The 18,327-nt window shown below is 58.4% G+C and overlaps 5 protein-coding genes across 5 annotated transcripts; 4 read left to right on the top strand and 1 right to left on the bottom strand.

Moving 5' to 3' along the window:
• Positions 1-1,450: 1,450 nt before the first annotated feature.
• MTR10 (uncharacterized protein) lies at positions 1,451-4,549 on the top strand (the record flags this gene model as incomplete). The annotated part of the gene is made up of 5 exons (XM_060602983.1): positions 1,451-1,576; positions 1,661-1,753; positions 1,801-2,088; positions 2,186-2,273; positions 2,322-4,549. 5 exons carry the CDS (start codon positions 1,451-1,453, stop codon positions 4,547-4,549), a joined length of 2,823 nt encoding a protein of 940 aa, XP_060459323.1.
• Positions 4,550-5,185: 636 nt separating this feature from the next.
• CcaverHIS019_0605160 (uncharacterized protein) lies at positions 5,186-6,290 on the top strand (the record flags this gene model as incomplete). Its single annotated transcript, XM_060602982.1, has 4 exons — positions 5,186-5,429; positions 5,606-5,825; positions 5,882-6,167; positions 6,270-6,290. The coding sequence occupies 4 exons, from the start codon at positions 5,186-5,188 to the stop codon at positions 6,288-6,290; spliced, it is 771 nt and encodes a 256-aa protein (XP_060459322.1).
• Positions 6,291-6,800: 510 nt separating this feature from the next.
• On the bottom strand, positions 6,801-9,786 carry CcaverHIS019_0605150 (uncharacterized protein; the record flags this gene model as incomplete). Its single annotated transcript, XM_060602981.1, has 7 exons — positions 6,801-7,247; positions 7,289-7,949; positions 7,984-8,359; positions 8,402-9,249; positions 9,433-9,520; positions 9,563-9,586; positions 9,693-9,786. The coding sequence occupies 7 exons, from the start codon at positions 9,784-9,786 to the stop codon at positions 6,801-6,803; spliced, it is 2,538 nt and encodes an 845-aa protein (XP_060459321.1).
• Positions 9,787-12,162: 2,376 nt separating this feature from the next.
• CcaverHIS019_0605140 (uncharacterized protein) lies at positions 12,163-13,851 on the top strand (the record flags this gene model as incomplete). Its single annotated transcript, XM_060602980.1, has 3 exons — positions 12,163-12,203; positions 12,246-13,109; positions 13,143-13,851. The coding sequence occupies 3 exons, from the start codon at positions 12,163-12,165 to the stop codon at positions 13,849-13,851; spliced, it is 1,614 nt and encodes a 537-aa protein (XP_060459320.1).
• A 1,031-nt stretch (positions 13,852-14,882) lies between these two features.
• CcaverHIS019_0605130 (uncharacterized protein) lies at positions 14,883-16,543 on the top strand (the record flags this gene model as incomplete). The annotated part of the gene is made up of 3 exons (XM_060602979.1): positions 14,883-15,044; positions 15,079-15,211; positions 15,246-16,543. The coding sequence occupies 3 exons, from the start codon at positions 14,883-14,885 to the stop codon at positions 16,541-16,543; spliced, it is 1,593 nt and encodes a 530-aa protein (XP_060459319.1).
• Positions 16,544-18,327: the final 1,784 nt, after the last annotated feature.

Raw genomic sequence — 18,327 nt, 5'->3', positions numbered from 1 at the left:
TACTTGGCTTCAGTTCCAAGTGGCGTAGTGGCTGTTGAGATCATGTCAAGTAATCCGGTACAAGCAGCGCGCTCGGCCGAGATGGGGTCAAGATCGAGCTCATCCAGGGTTCAACGGCCTTGGGTGTAAATATCACTCACTCTAAGAGGCCCAGTGGGGTGCGAGTGCGGGCCTTTGGCGGCATGGCGCGGGGCAAAGGGCCGATACCTCAAACCTCAATACCACTAACAGTTCTCAAGTCGCCAACTTCCGCAGTCGCAGTCGCAAAGGCATGCATGACTCGGCACCAAGCTGGTGATCCAAGCTTGAGCGAACCATAGGTCAAATGCCTCTCAACACTCTGGCCTCTTTCGGGTCCAAGGTCCACGTACCACAGACCGAGGATGTAGGATATGATACGCAGGGGATGGTAACCGCACAGCAACAGCGGCGCACGGCACCCAAGGGTTGGCAGCTGCTGGCGACATTCGGCCAATCTGACCACAAAACATGACCGCATGTCATGTCGCGGCGGCCAACACGGTCCTGCACGTTGTGCCTTTTGCCACCGAATCAATTGTTTACGTCTTCGGCGACTCTGCTGATGTAATCGGGATCAAATTTTTCTTCTTTGTTTGTGAGCCAGCTGTGCTGTGGCACATGCAAGACTCAAAGGTTCTCTCTCACGACCCACGCCCCAAGTCACGCCATTTCGCACCTCTTGGCTTCCTGGTCTCTTCCCTCCTGGTCTGCCACCCTGGTCGGTCTCGGAACCCTAGCATTGACGCCACTTGAGACGAGTAGGGCCGCTCTCCGGCCGCCACTTCGTCCCGGCGGCAGCATTCACGTGAGACTCTGGGGAGCCACCTGCCAGAGATGGGCCATGGGGCCTCAAGAGCTAATCGCGACTCCAGCAAACCTACCGCAGGCCAAGGCTTCACATTCTGTCCCCTCGGGACTAAACAGCGGATTGCACCGAACCTGGTGATCTGGCGAGGGCCCGAAAGCAGAATTGAGGCTCGGTCGTCATGGGCATGTCTGACCTGCACTGCCCACGCTGTCTCGTTAGCATGGGTATTGGGATTCTGGGCGTGCCAAAGTCGTCTCATGGTGACAACTCGTTCACATGGGCATTTTCGGAGATGCATTCAGGCACATTAGCCTGGAATCCCGGTCTTGTCCGAATAGGGGATAACCACGTTTTTAATTATGTGTCTTAAACTGCGATATCACTATTTCATTGATAACGATTTCAATCTAATATGGCTGAGTGCCACAACTGCGGCGTCTGGTATGCTTGCCACGCGACTCGTTGAACCAAGTCGAGGGTAGAGGGTTCAGATACCCCGCGGACTCACGGATCTTGCATCATATGGTAACTGAACAGGTTTGGGCGGCCAACAAGGGAGCTAACGAGGTCAACACACGTACTCAACAACTTTCTTCATTGTCATTACCTTCCCTCAACGGCATGGCGACAACACAACAGGAGCAAGCAACAGCTACAGTGCTCCAAGCTCTCCAAGCCTTGTATCACGACCCAGACGCACAGGCAAAGAAGCGCGCAAACGATTGGCTACAAGAATTCCAGCACAACGTAGGTACCTCGGCGGTCCAACAACAACAACGGCCGACACCTACCCGCCACTCCATGGCCCATAACAACTTCTAACCCTTACAGGTCGAGGCATGGCAGACATGCCACACACTCCTTATCAACCCAGAGGCGCCCCTCGAAGGCCGCATGTTCTCGGCGCAGACCTTGCGTGCAAAGGTGAGCACCATCTCAGCATCTAGGACACCTTGATCGCTCATACTCAGATACTCTATGACCTCCCCCAACTCCCCAGAGAGTCTCTGCCTTCCCTCCGCGACTCGCTGCTGGGAGCATTAAATCCTTTGGTCCAACCCGACGCACCGTCGGGGTCACGCGCAGTTCTGACGCAGCTTGCCCTGGCACTGGCCGATCTCGCGCTGCAGATGCCAGAGTGGACCGATGTGGTCCAGGACATGATTAATCTGTACGGAAACGACCCAAACACCGTCATGGTCCTGCTCCGCTTCCTCTCCTCACTGGCCGAAGAGTCTCTCAACCCCCGGTTGCCACAGGTGAGTCCGAGTCCTGTGCACCGTCACTCGTCGTGACACACGCATGGGCCATGCTCGTCATACCGGGCCGCCGAGACCACCGTGCTGATGGTCTCAGCCAGAAGGGACCAACACTATCGATGCGCTCGTCACCGGTTCTGCAGAGCAGGTCATCGGCATTCTCTCCATGTACATTCAGGCGCCAGGTGAGTTGTTGCCCGTTCGGGAAGTGGGCAGTCAGCTGACAGTGCAAGGGATCACATCACCTATCCAGGTCGCCATCTTTGAGACGATGCGGGCGTGGCTGCGTGCTGGCGAGTTCCCCGTCGCAGCTGTCGCTCTCTCGCCCCTTTTCTCAGCCATGTTCGACGCCCTCGGACCAGACGACCTGTTCGATGCAGCTGTCGACGTCATCTGTGACCTCGTTCACGAGACGCAGGAGGTTCAGGACAACCCAGACATTGTTCAACAAATCCTTCATCGCATCATTGCCTTGCGTCCCAAGCTGGACGAGTACAAGGACGACCCGGACAGGATACGTGGATACTGTCGCCTGTTCTGCGAGACTGGGGAGTCGTATCGCGACATCATCAGGATCCACCCTCGAGAGGCGTTCCCCTTGGTCGAAGCCGTCTTGGCCTGCACAGCGTACCCCGACCTCGACATTGTCCCCATCACCTTCCAGTTCTGGTGGATACTGGCCGGAATCGTCAACAGAGGGACGGACGTTGCTCGCGACGAGGCCTTTGCTCCCTACTTTGATGTCTACGCCAACCTCCAGTCCACCATCATCGGCCACCTCCACTTCCCTGCCGATGACGAGAACCAGACACCACAGGAGCGCGACGAATTCCGGACGTTCCGTCACCGCATGGGCGATACGCTCAAGGACTGCTGCCAGGTCCTCGGCGCGCCGGCTTGCCTGCGCAAGTCGTACGAGATGGTTGTGGCGGCCATGTCCAAGCCCAATCCATCGTGGCAGGAGATTGAGGCACCACTCTTCTCGATGCGGTCGATGGGCGCCGAGGTTGACCCGGACGACGACGAGGTCATGCCGCACATTATGGAAATTCTCCCCCGACTTCCCGACCACCCTCGGATCCGTTACGCCGCCATTCTCGTCATCTCGCGGTATACGCAGTGGATTGACCGTCACCCCCAGAACCTCTCGTTCCAGCTGCAGTACATCTCAGCCGGCTTCGACATGAAGGATGACGAGGTGTCGGCTGCAGCGGCGCAGGCCATGAAGTTCATGTGCCAGGACTGCCAGAGGCATCTGGTCCCCTTCCTTCCCCAGCTGTATGAGTTCGTCACGACAGTGGGCCAGCAGCTGGAGCAGACAGACATGGTTGAGGTTTGCGAGGCCATTGGCTTTGTAATTTCGTCCCAGCCCTCGGACGACGCTGCTGCGGCCCTGCAACAGTTCTGTGCACCCTTGATCAAGCGCGTCGAGCTTGTGGCCAACGCCCCTGCGGAAGCCCAGAAGATGGACCTGCAAAACGTCGCTGATGCGCTCGAGCAGATTGACTCGTACCTCACGGTGGTACGCACCCTCGACCCAGTCCCCAAGTCGTGCTATCCAACTGCCGCGTCCATCTACCAGATCCTCGACAAGCTCCTGGAGAGATACGCCAAGCTCTACTTTATTTCCGAGCGTGTTGGGTCTATTCTCCGCCGCGGCCTGACATTCTTCCCCGAGGCCGCACTCGAGCCGGTGGTCCAGCCCGTGCTGGCGCGATTGACGGCCTCGTTTGCGCAGACTGGCTACTCGTCGTACCTTTGGATAACCGGCAAGATTGCGAGCAAGTTTGCGAGCACAGCCAAGCAGCCTGGCCACGAGGGTTTGGCGCAGCTGCTTGTGGGCGCATTCCAGACGGTCACTGACTCGTTGGGCAAGCTCTTGGCATTGAAGGATGCGCGGGAGATTGCAGATGTCATGGACGACTATGTGCACTGCTTTATGGCGTACATTGACGACCTGCCGCAACAGACACTCGCCTCTCCTGCGCTCCCGCAGGCCGTGTCGCACACTCTTGCCGCCATCATGTGCCCCGCGCCACAGACCATTCTCGTGTGTCTCGACACGTTGCACATGCTCGCCAAGCGCTTGACGGATGGCCAGAACCAGGCGCAGCTGCAGCCCATTTTTGCGCAGTTTGCCAAGCCGCTCCTTTTGTTGGTACTGCAAGGGATCGTGCAGGGGTACCCCGAGGAAGGGTTTGAGCAGACGCCGCTCATCATCCAGGCGACTGTTTCATCTGTGCCGGCGGCTGAAGCAGAGAGCTATGCGACCGAGGCGCTCTCGGAGATTCCTGGGCACGTGCTGCCTGCGGCGGACAAGACCAAGTTTATCCAGGCGCTGCACGACTACCAGGCTGCGCCGGCCAAGGACAAGATGAAGGCGGCTCTTCTGGGGCTTGTGCGATCTGCGGGACGTGCGCGCGATCGTGGACGACAGAACCGCAAGAGCCTGGGTTTGTAGGGTGTGCATACCGGATGACGATAATGATGGTCACGATATAAGATGGAAGAGCATTGGCCATTTGTGCCAGCATCAGAATGGAGGGTATGTGTATGCATTTGCGCGAGCATGCGCGAGCATGGTGCTCGCGGCCACTGTGGCATAGCCGGCTGTGGGGCAGGAACGTGATGTAGTGATCCCCAGAGATTGAGAGATTGAAGAGATAAGCGACGGTGATTGAGCGGAACATTCCGCTCAAGATTCGAGAATGACGCATGTGACGCGAACATGGGAGCAGCAAGCGAGAAAGAGCAAGCGTAGCGAACTATGCAGTGCTCAGCTCGTCGTCTCATCCCCCCCCCAGCCTGCATGAGACGTGTGATTGTCCTCGATCCTCAAACGGTGTTTGTGCCGACATGCCGACATGCCGACCGACATCATGTGACTCGGTGACCTCCGGCAATGCCAGCGCGGCAACGCTGATGCCGGCGGGCGGGCGCATCCGCCGGCTCGCCCTTCCACCGGCATGTCTTGTCTTGCGACATAAGACCTGTACCCACTCGCCTCCCACCTCGCCTGCATGACTTGTCAAGACGAGACATAAGACCTGTCACCTCGCCTCCCACCTCTCACCTCTCACTTTACCCCCCACACATAATGACGAACCGCGTCGCAGTCATCACCGGGGCGAGCCAGGGCATTGGCGCCGCCATCGCCCGCCGCCTCTCGAAGGACGGGTTCGACCTCGCCCTCGCCGACCTCGACAGCGCCCAGCCAGCACTACAGAAACTCATCCAGGAGCTAGGAGGCAGGGCTGTGGCGATCACGTGTGACGTGCGGAACAAGGACGACGTGGACGCCATGGTCTCTGTGGCTGTCGCTGAACTTGGGCGCGTCGACGGTGAGTGCTCCCACCCCCCTCTCCCCCCCCCCCCCTCTCCCACCCCCCCCCCCCCCCCCCGGCCAACTAACCCACCCACCCCTTCCCCCCCCATCCCCCCTCCCCCCTCCCCTCCCCCCCCCATCCCCCCTCCCCCCTCCCCCCCCCCCCCCCCTCCCCCGGCCAACTAACCCAAGTGATGATCGCCAATGCCGGGATCGCCCCCGTCGGCCCGTTCCTCGACGTGACCGTCGACACAATGGACAACTTGCATGCCGTCAATGTCCGCGGCGTCTTTCTGTGCTACCAGGCCGCTGCGCGGCAGATGATCCGGCAGGGCGGCGGCGGGAAGCTCATCGCGGCATGCTCGACCGCTGGGTGGCAGGGATATCCCGGTTTCTCGATGTATTCCGCGTCGTAGGTGTTTTTGCTATCCCATCCTTCCATCCGCTACTAGGTCTCGCTGACCCAAGCAAATTCGCCGTGCGCTCACTCAATCAATCCGCCGCAAAGGAGTTGGGCAAGCACGGAATCACGTGTAATGTCTACTGCCCGGCGCCGGTCGATACGCAGATGTGGACCGACATCGACAAGACGCTCAGTGGCCACCTCGGCGGACCGCAGGGCGCCCTCACAGACTCCCGCCTCAAGGGTGCCCCCATGGGCCGCCTGGTGCAGGCCGAGGACGTATCTAACCTCGTCGCGTTCCTTGCCGGCCCCGACTCGGGGTTCATCTCAGGAGAGAGTATTGTCGTTTCGGTGAGTTGTGGCAAGGGTTGTGGCAAGGGGAGGAAAGTGTTACCCCGAGTTGTGGCAAGGGGAGGGGGAAAGTATTACAGCCTCGGCCCAAGCTGACAACAGGGTGCGGACACGGTTGCGTAAAGATACCAAGGCAAGGTCGTTGCAAGGTCGCAGAGACGCACAAGTGTAGATACGACACACGCCGATGAGATGTATCCTTGATTTCTTTTTGGAGATTTGAGGAGAACCGAGATAAGCCTCGGCGATTTACAACCCCGCACTCCGCATTCTAGTCCGCGGCCGAGCGTGGCCGCAGGTCATCATGAAGAATGTATACGTGTGCCATCAACACCAAGCCACTCCCTGACGCTGACGTCGACGCTGACCTCGACGCTGACCTCCCCATCCCCGACCCCCAATGCCCAATCCTGCCGCACCCTCGCCTCGCCTGACCACCAATCACCAGCCATCAGCGACACAACTAGGTCCCCGTTGTAGAGCCACACCAGGGTGATGAATAAGACTGCATCATACAACGCGCTCCAATGCGCTAAATCAAAACTAAATGGTATCAAGATCAGTCACACTCAGACGCAGGCGCTATGCGCCCTCGCCCCCAAGATATTCACAGGACACCCAAGATCCCTACCCTTACAATGCGAACGCAGTCTGGTCTGGCGTAAAGCCAGCAGCGTGTTCCGCATTCATCCACACGTCGGGCGCGCCCTGGAGCGCAATACCGAGCCACTCGTCAAACTGCGCCTGGCTCAGAGAGTCCTCGCCCTTCCCCTGCGTGTTTGTGTTGGCTCGGCGTGGCAATGCACGCAGCATTGGCACCTCGATTGATCCCGGAGCCGCCAGCCGCTCGCCATCAGGCAGTCCGGGAATCAGGATGCGACACGCTCTCGCAAACTCGATAAGCAGCTCCGCAGAACGGTTGCCTGCTGGACGACGATGGCCGAGCTTGGTGAGAACGAGAATGGACGCGCACAGGCCCTGCAGCGCGACGTGCAACACGTTGTCGCCAGCACTTGGCGAGCTGCGGACATGCAGTAAGACGCCAATCAGACCGGCACCCGCCTGGGTCAATTGGGAGATCTGGGGTCAGCAACAGTCTTTCCTAGGTTGGGGTTACTCACTGCGTGGGCGCCAAAGTAGTCGAGGCGAGCTTGGGTGTCAATGATCGAGTACGTGCCAATAATGCCAAGAGCAGATTGCGTGATCTGCTGCAGTACAGCTTGCTCCTCCGACGTCCCTGGGGACCCTGGCCCTTCAGGCTGGGCGAGCAGTTCGGTGAACCGGTGCCGCGCGGATAACAGCCGGATGAACTGCTGCAATGTGAACACGCGCGTGCGCTGGAAGAAGCGCACAGAGTCCGAGTCAGAAACTGTGGAAGGAGAGAAGGACCAGTCGCCCACAAGCCCATCGGTAACGTGTGGCAGGAGCTCGAGCTCGTCAGGGATGCGGTATGTCCGCAAGGTTCCCCCGTAAACGAGGTCGAGGAACGACGGGGTCGAGTTCTCCATGGGACGGGTGACCATGTTGACACGACGGATCGTGCGCTCGAGGATCATGTGAAGACGAACGCCGGCAACAAAGCCCGCCATGACCGATGGACGGTCTGGCGGCTGGGTGCCGATGCCTCCGTCGACCGAGATGTACACGTCGTCCACAGCCGCAGGCTCGTCCATGTCAATGTCAATCAGGCGGAGCATGGGTGGCCGGCCGTAGGTACAGGACGCCTGAACCGTTTGGCAGTACAGTGCCCAAAACGTGCGCTTTTGCTCTTCCATCTCGACGCTGCTGTCAGGTTCACCCAGAGTGCGTATCTTACGCAGTAAAGTTGTAATCGTCCTTGCGGCGGTGGAGACCGAGATCGAGCGCAATGCTCACGCCTTGCGAGAGGAACGTCCACAGCTGGTTGGTACGCGCAGTACCCTCCTGCACAACAGCGAGGTTGAACAGCGCCTGGACAATGTAAAGGTCAGACCGCTCCGCCGAAGCCTGGGCGGTGATGTCCTTGGCCAGTTCAATCAGGTCGTGCGCTAGCAGGTTGCCAGTCTTCCTGGCTTGCCGTAACCGGTCGTCTGGTGTGTAGCGCGAAGACAGGGAGCAGATCGATAGGACGAGCGCGACGAACGAGGGGTTCTTACGGTGCTCCGGGTCGACGTAAGACTGCATGAACGTCGGGGCGTGCAAGATGGGCCAGACTGAACGTTAGCTTAACAACATGGTAGCTAAAAACTACTCACGCAGGTGCGAGATGGTAAAGTACGAGCGAACCAGCGAGTCCACAAGATCTGATGGGACGACGTTCGTGACGCGCTCCCAGATGAAGTCGTCGTTCGAGCTCGACGGCGACACGGCTGCCGAGGGGTTGGCAGACGTAAACTCGTTGAGGTGTTGCGCATTGCCAACATCCACACCGATGGCGTTCGTGAGGGACATCCACTCATCAGCCACAGGGTTCCCGTTGTCGTCCATAGGCGGGTTGAAGTTGCCATTGACTTTAAGCCGCTCAAGTAACGGCATACCAGAGCTGGGGCCGAGCCACTTGGTCTGCCCCTCGGCGTCGCGATACAGCAGATCCTTGCCGCCCGGCTTGTGCTGCGGACTACGCATCCCGGCGTACAACGTTGGGTCGTTGACAGCCGGTCCAAGAGTCTGATTCATTCCGGAAACCATGTTGGTTGGGATCTGCTGCTGACTGGGACCGGGGACCCCGAACGGGTCAAAGATTATCGATGGAACGTAGTTACCGTCCATCGGGGTGTTGCCGTTCGTGTGCGGCATCTGGTTGGCATTGATATTCGGGGTAGGCGCGGGCGGCGCAGTCGGAGTCGAGTTGGCGTTGGTTTTGGGCGTCGCGGTGGGCTCGCTCGGTGTCCCGACCCATGGCTTCGTTTCTCGGGTCGCCGCAGACTCGTTGGCCTCGGAACCAGGCGATGCGTCTGGTCCAGGAGCAATATGCGCAGCGACACGAATCTGGTCCAGTTCTCTCCTCGAGAGCGTCAGGGCCGCCGACGAATTGCCATTCGAAATGGACGCGAGGAGGGACTCGAGGTTGCGGAGGCGCGACTCGACATCGCGGTTACGCGGTCTGGTGGGTGAGTAATCTGTCGCGCCACAGTCTAGGATGCTCGGGGCTGAGGCAAGGAAGGTAAGGGTGAGGGAAGGTGGCACAAGCAAAGCATTCTGGCGCCCCACGAGGTGGCAAAAGAGAAGAAAACAATAGCCTCATCACCGCGAGGCGGTGGTAAGCGAGGAGGCGGTGAAGACCTACTTTGGCCTTGGTCCACGCTTGAGGACCGGCGCGTCGTGAGTGCAGGTCACATTCGCCTCGGCGCAGTTCCTGCATGGGACCTGCTGGTCTGCATGTTAGCATTCGCCGAGTCTCACTGTCCAATGCGTACCACATCGAGCTTTCCGTTTGCGGCCTGTTGGATGTTAGCTAACAGCCACATGCTTCCCGCGCTGTGGCCACTTGGCAGGTGGCCGCCTCCAGAGCCACCTCAAGTGCTGGTCAAGGTGTCAATTACTCACAACGATCACATGCGCGGGGGACCCATGACCGAGGTGCTTTACCACTGCTGGGAGGCTGTTGACCGGGGTCGGATGAGAACTTGTGTTCTGACATGGTTGGTTGGATGTTGATGAGTGGGGAGTATCAATGTGTTCAGGATGATTGTGTGTGGTGACAAGCAAGCGGTAAGAGTGGATGAGGAGCCGAGGTGTTGGTAGGTTGACAAGGGGGTCCAAGGGGGGGATTGATTGATGGAGGAACCTCGGAACGGCGCGGGGGCAGAACGGGCTCCCCTCTTTAGCAACCACTGAAGTCGACCAAGCTCATCAACGACTAAGGTTGCTTTCATTTCAAAAAAAGGAACCACGGCCTCCCGACGCCTAATCGGTTCCTAGAAACAATACAAACTCCATCTAATGTCAATCTCATTTTGTATCTTGATTAGAATCTAATGCGAATCAGCACTATTTGGTAATACCCCGGCTGTGCGGTATCCTTTCCCCATGGCGACCCGCGCCCCCAGTCAACCTGACGCTATACCCACCTTAATCCCCCTCAGTCCGTGCGTCCCTTATTCCCTACCCCCCGTAAGATATTCGTCACGTGAACTCTCGTAATCCGACAACCTTTTACCTGTCTTGGCACCAAAGATCCAGAACCCAGTGTGGCACTCAAGCGCCGACGGACAAATAGATCTCTTGGCCTTCTTACACATCCTCTTCATCGTGCCGTGCCTCTTTCTGCTTTTGCCGCCATATAGCGCGCAATGGCAACGCCGTAGAATTGAAGATCCTGTCAAAGCGGCCCTCCCAAGTCCCTTGGCCTTGGAATTCCCCCCTCAGGAACTCGGACGCCACGGCTGGCGTCGCCTCCTTCTGCCTCATGTATCCGTTGTTCTGGGACCCGTGTCTGCGGGGCGCGCTCAATATGTCCTTGGCACCCCGAGCCGCCACCATGCCGCAAAAAAAAAAAACTTTACCTCTTGACACCTGCATTGTTTGTCCCAGTTGCGCGAGCCAAGCGAAGCAAGGAATCAAGGCCGGAATGGCAGCCCTCGTGGCAAGATCCGCGGTTGCTAGCCCCCCCCCCCCCCCCTGCTTCCGGAGTGAAGCGCGTACCGCCGGCCCAAGCCCAGTGGCCCTATCTGGCAGAAACGGAACAACGCTCTTGGCTTGGTGGTAGGTGACCGGATCTTGGAACATGTTGACAGTCACCCTATCAAAGCATTTTCTGTACTTGGACACGCGTCGTGTGCCTGAGGATACCGGCGGTCAAGAATGGTCCAGTTGGAATCGCCGCTGAAGAGCCGAGACGGAGGCGAGGGGGCGAGCCGCGAGCCTTTTCGCTCCTCTCATCCCATCACCGTCCAGCGGCCGCGGAGGGGACGGAGTCGCCTCGCGATCTGTGCGGTACCCGGTGACGAAGTCTGGACCCAAAGCACTGTCCCCGTGTCCAACCAGAGTTGCCCCGACATTGACGGATGGTGGCTCTTCCAGTGTCGAGCAGCAATCTGGGGCCGCAGAACTTGGAGGCGCTCGGGGCACCTGGGCGGCTTCTTACCTTCCACACTCCCTTCTCTTCGTCGCGGGCCGACAGCGGGAAGGCCCAGGAGTGGAGCGAGAAGATCCAATGTCACGCGATATGTAACACATTCCCTTCCGAGACGATAGTGCCTGCGCTCGGGTAGCCATGCTGGTATTGCTGAGACATCTGACGAACTGGTGGTTCGGGTTGATGCGGAGGGAGCGAGGGGGTGGCTTGTCTTGCGGCACAGGGGGTAGGAGGTGGGACGACAGCCCCAGAGTGCCGGCTTGGTTGGACGAGCAACGTCGCACCGCACCCGTTCCGTAGATCAACAATGAGACTCACGGCACACGGCCATGCATAGCGTCAGAAGCTGCGCCAGGATTGAGGGTGACAGGGGACCTGCAGTGTGGAGTGGTGGATTGGATCTAGGCCGTGCTGTCCGTGCAGCCTGTGCGTCGCCAGCGTCGCCAATGACAGGTATCTGTCGCTGAGAGCGCCTGGGTGATCGCTAAAATCAATCATGCTGTTTACCACTTGAGTTGAGTGATCCGTGAAGCAGTGTGTGGAATGAATCTACTGATCTGGAAGGCGGTGAGATCGCCGTTCTGCTTCAACTTGTTTCCGTAGAGTTGTTGAGCCCACTCGGAGATCGTGCATCATTAACGACTTGTTCACAACACGACCCGACCTTGTAAATCCATTTCCATCAAGATGCCGATTTCCAACGATCAGTCGGCCCTGTAGAGGAGACGGGTTTTTTTCAACCTGATGCCGGCGAAGACGCCGAGAGATATTCTGGGCATCTCGAATTGCTTATCGATCGGGCGAGTGGGCGGGTGAGTAAGAGAAAGAGCATGTACAGTACGTGGGCAACATAATCGCTGGAACTACATCATGCCGCGTCGTCAACTCTGGGATATGCCGTCTCCAACTCACACTCACTCCACCACAACCACAGCCACCATGACGCAGACTAAGCGCCCGAACATCCTGTTCATCATGTCGTGAGCGTCTCACCACAGCTTGCCTGCGATTGCTGACAGCAGCGATGATCATGCGGCCAAGTCGATCTCGGCGTACGGCGCGGGCATCAATCACACGCCGCACCTCGACCGTCTGGCGCACGAGGGCATGCTCTTCAACCACTGCTACGTGACAAACAGCATCTGCACACCCTCCCGGGCCGCCATCCTGTGCGGGACGCACAACCATACGAACGGCGTGTTCACACTCGACAGCAAACTCGACAGCAACCTCCCCAACGTTGCCAAGCAGCTGCGCGCACACGGCGGATACCAGACCGCCATGGTGGGCAAATGGCATCTCGGCGAGGGGGCAGCACACGAGCCGAGCGGCTTCGATTACTGGGAGGTGGTGCCGGGACAGGGACTGTACCACGACCCTCAGTTCATCGGGTCGGACGGCATCCACACGGAGAAGGGGTACGCGACGGACATCATCACGGACAAAGCGCTCAACTGGCTCGAAGCACGGGATCAGGAGAGGCCGTTCTTCATGATGCTGCATCACAAAGCGCCGCATCGCCCTTGGGAATGCGATCCCAAGCACCGTGATCTGTACAAGGATGATATTCGGTTGCCGGATACGTTCACCGACGACTACAAGAACCGCCCCAAGGCAGCGGGCGTGGCCAAGATGAAGGTCGCGATGGACATGACGTACCAAGACCTTGGCCTGTCGCAGCCAGAGGGCGGAGAGGAGGTCGGCGAGCTCGTGATGCCTGGTTATTGGGAGCGCAAGATCCCGTTCCCGGACTCGGACGCGGGCGTGGCGGCGATGCGCCCACTAATCGACCGCGAGACGGGCGAGCGATTCACTTTCAAGACGCGTGAGGCCCTCGCCCGCTTCAAGTACCAGCGGTACATGCAGCGGTACCTCCGGACGGTTCAGTGAGTACGAGGTTTGGGTGGTGTTAACGCCAGGTCGATCGACGACAACGTCGGCCGGGTACTCGACTACCTCGACGCCCAGGGACTCGCAGACAACACGATGGTGCTGTACACCTCGGACCAGGGATTCTTCCTTGGCGAGCACGGGTGGTTCGATAAGCGCTTCATCTACGAGGAGAGTTTCCAGATGCCTCTGCTCATCCGCGCCCCGGGCATTACGGCCGGGAGCGTCTGCAACGACATTGTGAGCAACGTCGACTTTGCAACGACGTGGCTTGACTTTGCGGGTCTTCGCATCCCGAGCTACATGCAAGGTGAGAGTTTTGTGCGTTCCCTCTCCGGCGAGGAGTGGCAGGGCTCGGACGCGGTCGCATACCATCGCTACTGGATGCATGCCGACGAGAACCACAACGCGTACGCGCACTACGGTATTCGTGACCGACGGTACAAGCTCATTTTCTGGTACAACGACGGCCTTGGGTTGCCTGGCACAGGTCCGGCGGACGCTGAGAAGGAGTGGGAGCTGTTCGACTGCGTCGCCGACCCACTGGAGATTTTCAATATCTGGGACGAGGGCGAGTATGCCGACGTACGTGAGCGCATGCTGCGCCTACTCGAGGCCAAGATGGAGGATATAGGCGACGTGCCCGCGCACCCTGTCGGCATGCTGGCCGAGGAGCTGCGAGCCATGTATCCTTCCGGCGCGGGGTTGTCTGTCAAGGCTGGGGCGTTTAACATGTAGTGCATGCATCTGTGGCGGCGGCGTCTGTGACTGTGGCATGTGTTTCTGTGGCACCTGTGTGATGATGTTTCAGAATGTCGGATCGTTGGTCTTCGGGAGCAATTGAGTGAGACCGGAGTCTATCAATCCATGTGCGCAAATGTGTACTGTATGTGGTATGTGGCACACAGCACCGACACTCGACATCAGCAGCTTGTCGACGTGGACAAGCAGCAATCCATCAGTGACTGGCCAGCATCACTGGACATGCGCCGCCGGCCAATCCTGCCCACCTTACAAACGGCGCTCTCCCCTTCGCTTCGCCGTCCTCTGCGCCGTCACTACCGCCACCGCCGCCGCCGATCTCCCCGTATTCCCATCTACATCTCCAGGTATAAGATACTGTTCGTGATGTTCTTCGTGATGTCCCTTCCCGATCATTCCAACTCCACTATACCCCGCCCACCACGGAGCAGCTGACGCTGCTTAGCGTGGAGCTGCTCAGCCACATGACAAGCCTACCGTGTCCGACGGCGATCCTGCCGAACTGGCTGGATGTAAGCGACTCCGGAACTTCAATCGGGTACTTGCTACACGCCACCAAGAGCCATGCTTGTGCTGATGGGCCCTCGACGGTTCGGAATGGGCTACCCGGCTGGAAATCAAATCGTGCCGGATCTGGATACAAACATGTGATCCCCAAGCCCAAAATGGGCCCCACAATGCCCCGGAATAACAAGCCAAGTGGCGGATTCCATAAAACGAAGCTTGGCAATTCGGCCCTGAGGGAGTAAATGAGCGCTGCCGCTGCCGCTGCCGTCCGACACTACTCAAGTACTCCGTTTAACGGTCGTGTGCGGGGCATGATAGGCGAGATTACCAGCCCCTTGCCCGGACGATTCTATTCGTGACTAGGACGAAGCGGCGCTTTTGCCTTCGCCTTCGCCTTCGCTTGATGATTGATGATCGCTGCTTACTTGTCCGCGACTTCTGGACAGCATATATGACCACTGCCGAGGAGGGATCGCTCATCAGCTAATCCTACTCTCGAGATGTCCGACAAAGAGAAGAATCCCACCCTCGTCACTGTTGTCGACGATGCGGTGCTCACAGAGCGGGCGCAGAAATTCAAGGAGGCCGAAGAGTCTATGAGCCTAGGGGCGACTTTTCGCGCATACAAGAAGGCGCTGGCTTGGTCGGTGCTCGTGTCAATGGTGCGTCGGAAACAGAGGAGAAAGCTGATGACAGAACATTGTGATGGAGAGTTACGGGACGATCCTGCTCAACTCGTTCTATGCGCAGCCGGCATTCCTGGCCAAGTTTGGCGAGGTTGGACACTCGGGCAAGCTCGAGATCCCCGCCAAGTGGCAGACATCAATGTGTACATATGCTCGCGCCTTCGTAGCTGACATCAGCGCTCGCGTCGTCGGTGGGCATCATCATTGGTATCTGGCTTAACGGCCTGGTCGTCGACCGATGGGGATACAAGAAGATTATGGTCGCCTCTCTCATTGCGCTGAGCGGGTTCGTTGCTCTCCCCTTTGCTGCCACTAGCAAGGGCATGATCGTCGCGGGCATGCTCCTCTGCGGCTTGCCGTGGGGCACGCTCAATGTCATTGCGCCGGCTTACGCGGTCGAAGTCCTCCCTCCGGCTATTAGGCACTATGGCCCGACGTACGTCAACCAGTGCTGGGTGATTGGGCATCTGATTGGCGCTGGTGTGCAGACCGGTCTCTTGAGTAACCACGGACAATGGGGTTGGCGCATTCCCTTCGCCCTGCAGTGGATGTGGCCAGTCCCGCTCATCATCGGCGCCCTCCTGTGTCCCGAGAGTCCGTGGTGGCTCGTTCGCCACGGGCGGACAGCCGACGCCGTTCATTCCATGAAGCGCCTAGCTTCGTCCGCCATTGACCACGAGGAGGCCGTCGCATTGATCGAGCACACTGTCCGCCTCGAGCGCGACCTCGACTTTGGCTCCACCTACTCTGACATGGTCCGTGGCGTCGATCGTCGCCGTACAGAAATCGGAACGGTCGCACTTTCATCCCAGGCTCTCGTGGGCTTCATTGTGCAGGGCTACCAGACCTACTTTTTCAAGCAGGCCGGTATGCCGACTACCGACAGCTTCAAACTCACCCTGGGCACGTACGGAATTGCGTTCGTCGGCACGGCCTTGAGCATGCCGCTTCAGGACCGTTTTGGCCGCCGCACCCTTTGGCTGGCAGGCATGGCTTGGATGCTATGCACCATGGTCCCCGTTGGCATCCTGGCTTGTGTCCACCAAACCCAGAGCGTCATGTGGGCCGAGGGTATTATCCTCATGGTCTGGTTTGGGGGATACGGCTGGTCTGTGGGGCCGCTCGCATTCGTCATTGCGTCCGAGGTCGGCAGCGCTCAGCTGCGTGCCAAGACCATCGCAGTCGCCCGTGGCATGCAGTACCTCATCACTATCGCAAACACGGTCGTAGCACCGTACGTGCTCAACTCGGACCAGGCAAACCTCAAGGGCAAGGCGGCGTTCATCCCCGCTGGCTTTACTGTTGTGCTCATCGTGTGGTCGTACTTCCGCCTGCCAGAGACCAAGGGCCGCAGCTTTGACGAGCTCGACGTGCTCTTCGCCAAGCGCGTGCCTGCTCGCAAGTTCCGCGACTATGTCGTCACGATCGAGGACGAGATGCCGGCCAGTGCCAAGGCTGTCGAGGACCAGCCCTGATGGCAGAGTCTTTGAGGAGTTGGGGGCGGGGGCGGGGGCGGGGGGAGAGGGAGACTCGGGGCCAGTGTCGTTTCAAGGTAGTAGTTTTGTACGGGTTGGGGACGGTACGGGTTGGGGACGCAAACGCGCGAGCTAGTGCCCGCCGACAAGTCAAGGACAAGGGAAGTTGTGATATTATGAATATTGAAGATCTGCTTCTGGTCCCAGTGCTGGTCCGCTCACCGACTTGAAGGAATTGAAGGCCCGTACATGCAACCCACCCCACAAACCATGGCAACAGTAACAGAACCACACATTGAATCGGCAGCGACGCGGTAGCCGCCCTTGAAATACAGGCCCCAAAACAGCCAAATATCACCATCTGATGCCTCGTTATATCAGTCGGTAGATTAAATGACTCTTAATGCGGATCTTTGGATTCCGGTTGATCATTCGGTCGTGGGTTCGAGCCCCACACGAGGCTACTCTTTTGCCCTCTCTACTCTTTTGCCCTCTCCTTGTGTCGCTGTCCCGAGCCATTGCTCGCTCGCACAAGGTTGGCAAGATGGAAATTTGTGTGGAGCGGAGGCAGATTTGTTTGGTTCCGGAGGATTGATTGGCCCTTGTACCTCTCATGACTTGCATTCTCTACTTCTGACGATCGCGCACAGATTAGAGATTGGAGAATTCGAGAACGCAGAGCTGGTAGATGAGATCCAAGAGTTCGCATTGAGACTCGGACCGTGGGATCAGGTGATCGGCAGCGCACAATGGCAGCACCAGCCACTCAGAGAGTAGGTGGATGGTAGCGAGCATAAACCAAGGCCTCAAACCAGCTGGCACGTGCTTCCAACGGCCCACAGAATGGCCACGCGAACAGCCTCCGGTATCGGCCCTGGGGAGATTATCGCGGCGCGGTGGAGGAGGGCGAGGGAGGGCGAGGAGATGGGAATCTGGCCCCGCTCTCTCCACACTCTCTCGCCCCCGCGTTACTTGGCCTTGTCAATCCATCATCTGTGAATGCGTTGCACAGTCCTCTGTGGCCGGACATAATCTCATACTGTATGACGATGCAGGCATACCCCGGCGTCACCAAGCAACGGGGATACACAATATAGAGAGCTGCCTTGTCACCCGGTGCTCGATGCTCGGACCCCGTCACGGCGGCCCATTCGCAGTGATCCTTCAGGACAGAGGATCGCCCGATGGCGAGTTGAATACATGAGTGGTGTGTTGCGTTGGTTTCCTGGACTGGACGGATCATCCATTGCACCTCGCACCCAAACGCCTCTCCCTCGCTCCATTTGTACCCCCACATTTCCGTTCGCTACTAGTCAATGTGACTACAGGTCACATTCCTACTCTTCTCTCTTTACCATTCCGGCACTCTTTGGAACTGGCCATTCTCGCGAGGACCTGGGCTACTAGTTTACTGCCAGATGTCGACTGGTTGGGCTGGCAACTCAATGCGTCGTCGTCGACAGTGTAAAGGGCGTGAGAGACAAGAACAAGGAATAGATTGCGTTTGCGTCCGAGCGGCATGTTCGCACCCACTGGCGATCTCGGCTGCACAACAAAGTCACACACATCCACCTGTGCCACAACAGCACACGCCCTCATCTCCCTCGTCCCCCTCATCCCCCTCGTCCCTCTTTACAACCCCTTCCAGCCCTCCCAGCCCTCCCCACAACTTTACATATAAACCTCATTCACTCATCCACCTCCCCATAAAAGCATCGGTGTCAATTCTCCTCGTCTTCAACGCTTTCTGCACTCTCCTCTTCAGCTTACTCAACATTTACGAA

This window comes from Cutaneotrichosporon cavernicola, assembly GCF_030864355.1.
Source record: "Cutaneotrichosporon cavernicola HIS019 DNA, chromosome: 6".
Classification (NCBI taxonomy): domain Eukaryota; kingdom Fungi; phylum Basidiomycota; class Tremellomycetes; order Trichosporonales; family Trichosporonaceae; genus Cutaneotrichosporon; species Cutaneotrichosporon cavernicola.
The sequence above is the reverse complement of the archived record's forward strand: the minus strand, read 5'-3'. Positions and strand labels throughout refer to the sequence as shown.